The sequence below is a fragment of the Meleagris gallopavo genome, unplaced genomic scaffold (genome assembly GCF_905368555.1).
Source record: "Meleagris gallopavo unplaced genomic scaffold, MGAL_WU_HG_1.1 scaffold_74, whole genome shotgun sequence".
Taxonomy (NCBI): domain Eukaryota; kingdom Metazoa; phylum Chordata; class Aves; order Galliformes; family Phasianidae; genus Meleagris; species Meleagris gallopavo.
In genome coordinates this window covers 6,471-13,455 of record NW_028147082.1, presented here as the reverse complement: position 1 = coordinate 13,455, position 6,985 = coordinate 6,471, and the positions used below count along the sequence as shown (strand labels likewise).

The following is a 6,985-nucleotide window of genomic DNA, read 5'->3' as shown; positions in this document are numbered from 1 at the left end:
CTTTTCATACTTGGCTGCGGTTTGTGTTAAGTCGACCAGGACAAAACTGGTCCACAGATGGCTGTGAAATCTGAATTGGCAGCTGAAGAAGAGAACAACGTTCTCTTACTGAAGAGACAAAGGCACGGGACCGAGGATATCCCCGGGTCTTCTCCAAGGCTTGTAGCTCGGACAAATACACAGCTTGGGCTTCAAGCCTGCAAAAACCCTTCCTTTGTGGCCAGTGCAGAGAAACTCCTCTCCTGTCCACAAACTGGTTACTCAGGGAAACTGATGCCTGCTAGGCGTTTTGTGACTCAGAGAAAAAGATTTTGATGCCGATTGTTTCTGTTTGGTTGGCCCTTAAACGCAGTAAAGATAAAACAATACCTTTCAAGTGCCTCTCTGCACGGACGGCTGTCTCCCGAAGCAAAATTCATAGTAGTAAAGGTAGAATGAGCCAGTAGATGGCCGCTCTTGATAGCTCTCCAATTCTTGGCATTTGATTCCAAGTCCTGGGCTGATTCAAGGTATTCCTAAAGAACAAAGTTCATCAGAGGATGAGGAAACCCCATCTTTCTGTGAAGGCTGGGACATTACTTCCCCTTTCCACACTGCTACCTAACCCAGCTTCACTGGTGAGGCATTAACATATCCTTCAGCAGTAACGTTCCAGGAACTCTTGGAAGTGTTCTCTCCCTGATGGAGCTGCTGTATCAAGCTTCGATTTGGGTTTAAAAAAGAAACAAGGTTTAAGTTTAGGAAGAAAATCCTCAGTAAGCAATTGGCTTCAGTAGACTTTCATTTGGAGGTGTTGAATCACCTCAGCAACAGCCGTCAGTGGAACAAAACTGAGGGAGTTTGACCAGTTCTGAAAATTTGGTAGAATATGACAGGATCAAAAGACTGTGAAATACCTCAAGTGTCTTTAGGACCCAGGAACTCCATTTCCAGCTTGTCTCCAGAGGTATTATCTTCTCTGCCTCCTGAACATGGAGTACAGCATCTCGTAATTTATTGCGGGAGTGGTACAGTGCAACAAGTCTGATTTGAAGGGAGACGTCATCAGGTCTCGCACGCATTTCAGCTTGAGTCACGTAAAAGAGCTCATTCCAGCCACCTTCAGCTTTATATTCTTGTAACTTCTCCTATTACACACGAAGGCAACAGATTCATATCTTTTTCCACATCAGTCTTTTCAACAACCACATTACCTGACAGGTTGCTCACCTCCGCTACACAGACTACAGACTTGATGAAATTACTCCAGCATCTTAGAAACGAGGTAACAGGGGAAAAACCTTCAGTGTGCCTCTTGTAGATGCTAAGTTAAGACTGTCAGACTCTTTGAGACAGAGACAGCACCCCTTGTTTCAGAGTAGCTGGTCCAAAAAGGACAACAGAAGACCAACAGAAGCCTCTGAGAACCTCAGTGTCCCTGCTGCTGTGCTGCATAAAACTAAGTGCCAAAGTGACACTACGTAACTGAAAGCATTTACACAGTAGTTGAGAATGACAGCACTTCCTACATCCTGCATTTTTAAACCCAAAAAACTAAAAAGCAGCTTCGTCACAACAGATACATCAAGTATTGCCCATCTAAACTCAGCTTCTTGGATATTATTGCTGACAGTTTCCCCACAGGTTTGAACACATCAACCTTAAAACGCATGTGAAAGCCCAGAGCTGCAATTTTCACGCAAGCTGGACAAAAACATCAGACAGCAAAGAAATTAACACGTAATAGATTCAAGATTCCTGATGCTAAAGTAATTTAGCCAAGGAAATCTTGTGAGAGATGACTAGATGACATGCCAGAAGCACCCAGTCACATACGGAAAGTTTCTCCAAGGCACAGAGCAGAGATGAGAAGCTGGAATTTACCTTCAGTCTGAGAGCAGCAGGATTCCTGGGGAGCAGCCTGGCAGCTTTCTCAACCCAGTATTTTGCTCTTCCATCACTGGTGTCTTTATTGCACAACAGCTCCGCAATCTTCAGCACCAGATCTTTCTGTACTGGGTTCAGCCCCAGAGAACGCTGGTTTTCCCCATGCACAGGCAAGACAAAAAAAGGTTACTGGTAACTTGATCTTGCAATCCATACAGAACAGGAAAGAAACAACACATTTTCTTCTCTCAGCTCAGGGAATGCACAGCACAGACGCACTTTAAAAGCCCATTTACAAAGGAAGGAAGCCGGACGTTACAGGGGGTCAGTGGAGCACTTACCTTGTAACACCCAACAGCTTCTTCTGTCTTGTCCTGAACTTCATAAATTTGTCCAAGAAACCTGTGTGCCCTGGGATCTCTCTCCTGGACACTGAGATAAGTAGATACGTATCTATGGAGCGAGAAAACCCACAGAGATCAGTACTCCTCAACACTACAAGTCCCCCCGCACCCTGCAGCTACAGCTAAAGGGAACTGAATCTGTCAAAGGGAAAGCAGGGCTGCATTTCGTTCTAGATACTTGACTAGACCTTAATGTGACAACAACGTTATTTTTACACGTACTGATGCGACTTCTTTGCCAGCAAGTACTGACGTTCATTAAAGAAGCAGCAGCTCACAGATGCATCCTGTGATGAAATAAAAGCCACTTCAACTCCATGATTTCTTTGGTACCATAGGACTAATGCAGTTGCTTTTGGAAAGATTTCAGTGGCACCCAATCCTTCCATTTCCTGCTACCTTAAAACGGCATCATCGTGACCTTGATTTCTCTACCTCAACTAGCTTTTCTGTTACACTTTCAAGAACAGGTCAACCACGGACATCCACACGTATTACCTTTGAGCAAGCTCATATTCTTTTATTTCAAAATACAGCTTAGCACAGGTGAATCCTTTCAACGATTTCTGAATGGAAGAAGAAAACAAACATGACAGGCACACGTCAGACGTACAGTACATTTGAAGCAACGAACAGGGAGAGCCCCCTTTTCAGCAACGCAGAACACTTCTGACAGTTAGTTACCAGCCCACTTCTTGCATGCAAGCCTTTGTTTCTGAAAGAGACAGGAGGAAGACAGGAACCTTGTTTCCAGTAACGGGCAGAGGCTACCAAAGGAAAACTGAGGCCACCAGCGAAGCAAGCGACCGATCTTTATACTCGGCACATTTCACAAACACGTCTGACTACAGAAATCAGAAGAGTGGGGTCCGCTGCAGTTGAGCTTTTTGTTGCTGCTGCACTGGAACAGGTTTGCAGGAGAAAACAAATCCTACAAACTAAGAGTGAAGATGTTACCCCAGCTCCTCCTGCTCGTGCTTCAACAAGAAGAGAGGCAATGGTTTTTTGTTGAGCCCCACAGGAATCTCAACGTGGGTAAAGAGCATCTCTGAATTTGGCAGCGGCACGCTCCACACTGCGCAGTCTAAACGGCACCAAGTCAGCTGAACAAAGCCACAGGAGGGAGAACTTTGCTGCTGTTGGCAAAGCTCAAAATGAAGATGCACGCTGCCTCGCACAAAGACCCTGCTGCAGAACGGCAGCCCGCGCGCATTCACGCCCTGCAGCACACTGCTGGATCTCCTGCCTCTGCAATAGAACCCCCTCACAGCAGCAGAGCAGCACCTGTCGGGATTCAATTGCTCCCACAGACTGCACCGCTTGGCTCTCTACGGTCTGTGCACCACGTCCAGATCGCAGGGAACCATCTGGCCGCCAGGTACAGCAGCAAAACCGTACCGGCCCGGCTCTCCCTCTCTTTCTGCTGACCTTCCACGGCGCTGTCACGCAGACAGGAATACCGACCGCGCAGCACGTGACACAAAACCCGAAGCACCGTGACCCGGGGCAGGCCGCAGGAGCTCCGCTGGCGGTCCCGGCCGGCCCACGGCACTCACCTCTCTAGGAGAAGAGGCGGCGGACTGCACAAAGGCAACGTACCGCTCCACCTCGGGCTTCGTGCGCCGTGCCATGGCACCGAGCCCGGCCCTGCGGCCAGCACTTGGCGTTGCTACAGCGCCGGCCTCGCCACGGGAAAGAGGAAGCGGCGGAAGCCAGCAATCTCGCGCCGTGCACCTTCCTGCTCAGCACTCGGCACAGCACCCTCTGCGAGTGCTGCGTGGGTTCTGAGCGCTGCACCGCGTGACATCACAGTCAGGGTGGGGAGCCTTGCTCACAAGGGAGCTGTGCTGCGCTGTCTGTTGCCCGACTAAGCGTGTTGCCGGGGCTCTGGGCGCTCACTCTTGCCAAAGAGGCCTGCGCTACACCAAAACAGATGGCACAGCTCTCTCTGCTCCTCCTTCAGCCCTGGCCAGCTTTCAGGGAGAAAACCGAGAGGAGACAAGGGAACCGGATGCTCCACCTCACTGCTACCTACCCCAGTTTATTCGAGGCCACAAAGCTGGGCCTGCTTGCAGCGGCTCTGGAGACCTCACCTCCGGGCTGGACACATCGCCGTATGACTTCCCAACTGCTGGGACGGCTTCTCTAGATCCTTCCTGCAACCGGGGTCCCAGCAACTGTGAAGCTGGATGATGATAAAGGAGGAGGGCAACTGGTGATGCGTCTGTCCTAATCACTGTCACTGCGCTACATGTCATTACAGTGTGACGTGGTAGAGATCAGACCCACTGCACTGCTTATTTCCTTTCCTGCTAAGCTTCTCTTTTCGCTACAAGGCACTGCTTTGTTTTTGTATTGTTTGAAATAGACAATAAAATAAGCTTATGCCTTTCCTTGGTGTCTACGTCCTTCCTGTTGACCCAGTCAATAGGCAAAAGAAAGATAAAAAATAAAACGCCAGTGAAGGTAAGCTCGGGCAAGGGAAGTTAAGGAAATGGGGAAGGGGAGGGAACAGAGGGAAGGGGAGGGAAGGGAAAAAAAAATAAAAATCTCTCTGGAGGAAGACCAACCCCTTAAAAGCATGCCCAGAAGGACAAAAGGGAATTTGCAAACCAGACCACAGTTCTCAAGTCCTTACCCTGGCTTTCTCTGAGGCTCCTATCCACCATTCAAACTCAGCAAAAACCCCCAGAAAAAAGCAAACAACAAAAAAAACAAAAAAAAAACCCATATCATGTATTTTGGGAGGGTGCCATTCAGAACAGCAGTTTGGGATATTCCATTCTGACTATTTCGAAAAAGGTAAGGTGAACCACCTTGGGGTATCTCCCTTACAGTTCAGATACGCAATGAAAAAGTCTGCACAACATGGGAAAGAAAAGGAAAGGAAAAGGGAAAAAGGGAGGGGAGAAGGAAAAGGGAAAAAAGGCCTTGCTCTTAGTGCCTACAGAGGATTTTCCACAGCACATCTGCAGGCTTTCTGGACAGCGGGTTTTTTCTTGAAATGACTCTTTTCCCTCTGCTGAACAGAAACGTCCCTTTGTTTCAAAAGTTTTTCAGTTCTACAGAGCCCCCAAAAATCACTGACTGCAGCCCCCCTTTTATTTGGGGTTTTTTACCTCCATCTTTACAGACGTCGCAGACACCCAAAGCACAGCTGAACAGATTTCATGGTTGGGTTGGGGTTGGATTTGATGACCTTGAAGCTTTTTTCCAAACTGAGCGATTCTTGGGTTCTGTAAACCCGTATCCATTACAACCCCACCCCATCCCCAAAGCCATCCCATGCACATCCCTTTTCTCAAGATCCCATCCCACATCCCCACACCCCAACCCCAATTTTCCCCTTCCAACCCCACATCCAACATCCCAACCCCACACCCCAGTCCCACATCCTATTGCCCACACCCCATTCCCAAATTTCATTCCCCCTCCCTCCCCCCAAGCCCATCCCCCACCTGTCGATCTCCCCCCCTCCCCCCAATCGCAACCCCACATCCCCCGACCCCGATCCCGATCCCCCTATGGAAATAGAGACCACCCCGAGGTCCCCCCCCACAGCCGCCGCCCCACCCCCACCCTCTCATTGGTTAGGGGCATTCCCGGTCCGTTCGTCCCTCTCATTGGTCAGCGGCAGCCCCGGCCCGCCCCCGGCCTCTCTCAGGTCAGGGGCACTTCCGGCCCGTTCGTGCCTCTCATTGGTCAGCGGCAGCGCCGCCGGCTCCGATTGGCTGAGGCGCAGCGCGCGGGAACGGCTGTTGGCAGCCGGCTGTCCCCTCACCGGTCCCGGTCCCACAGCCGCTGCGCGCCGGAGCTGCCCGGGCAGCCCCGAGAGGGAACCGCGGCACGACGGGAGCGGTGCTGGGGACAGCGGCGCCGGAGGTGGGGGAGAACGGCTCCGGGCCCGGGGCCGTGGAGGGGCACTGCTCCCCGGGGGTGAGGTGGGCTGTGGGTACGGGGGGCGGGGGGGGAGATAGGGGGGATGGGGGAGTTTGGGGGGTGTGGGGGGGGGTTTGGGGGGGGTTATAGGGTGGATATTGGGGATTGGGGGTGTAGGGGTTTATTGTGGCTCTGGGGGAGTTTGGGGGCTTAAAGAAATGGGGGGGGACTCTAGAAGGGTTATAGGGGGTTGGGGGTAAGAGGAGACTGGGGGGGCGGGGGGGGGTCTGGGGCGATGTGGGCTGTAGGGGATTGGGGGAGTATCCGTTTAGGGGGAATCTTTGGGGGGCAGGGGGTTGGGCGTAGGAGGGTTGGGGGGAATGTGTCCATAAGGGCAGTGGTGGCTTTTAGGAGGGGTTAAGGGGATATGGTCCCAAAAGGGGCGTGGGGCTTAGGGAGGTGGGGGATATGGTTAAGGGGATGGGGGGCTTTTGGGGTTTGGGGGTTTTGGGGGTTTAGGGGCGGGGTGGGCTTAGGGGGGGGTTTAGTGGGTTGGGGGGAAAATTTTTGGGGTTGGGGGTTTTGGGGATGTAGGATAGGGTGGTTTTTAGGGGGGATTGGGGGCTTTGGGGTTTTTTTAGGGGGGGTTAAGGGGGTGTGGGGCTTCCCCCTTTCCCCTTTTAAAAGTTAATGGGGGGATGAGGGTTTGGGGGCTGTGGAAGGTTAGGATATAGGGGTGGGGAGGGTGTATAGAGAGGGATGTTGTGCCAAAAAGGGGCTGATGGGGGGAGTGGGGGAAATTTGGGAGATTGGGCCATAGGAGGTGTTGGAAGTTG

General features: G+C 51.5%; 1 protein-coding gene across 1 annotated transcript; it reads right to left on the bottom strand.

The window, feature by feature from the left end:
- Positions 1-896: 896 nt before the first annotated feature.
- Positions 897-5,469, bottom strand: LOC146541846 (RANBP2-like and GRIP domain-containing protein 8; the record flags this gene model as incomplete). Its single annotated transcript, XM_085215502.1, has 5 exons — positions 5,390-5,469; positions 2,769-2,836; positions 2,208-2,319; positions 1,864-2,016; positions 897-1,127 (listed from the first exon to the last, which is right to left on the bottom strand). Coding segments are annotated over exons 1-5 (570 nt in total), but the record flags the coding sequence as incomplete, so codon positions are not given.
- Positions 5,470-6,985: the final 1,516 nt, after the last annotated feature.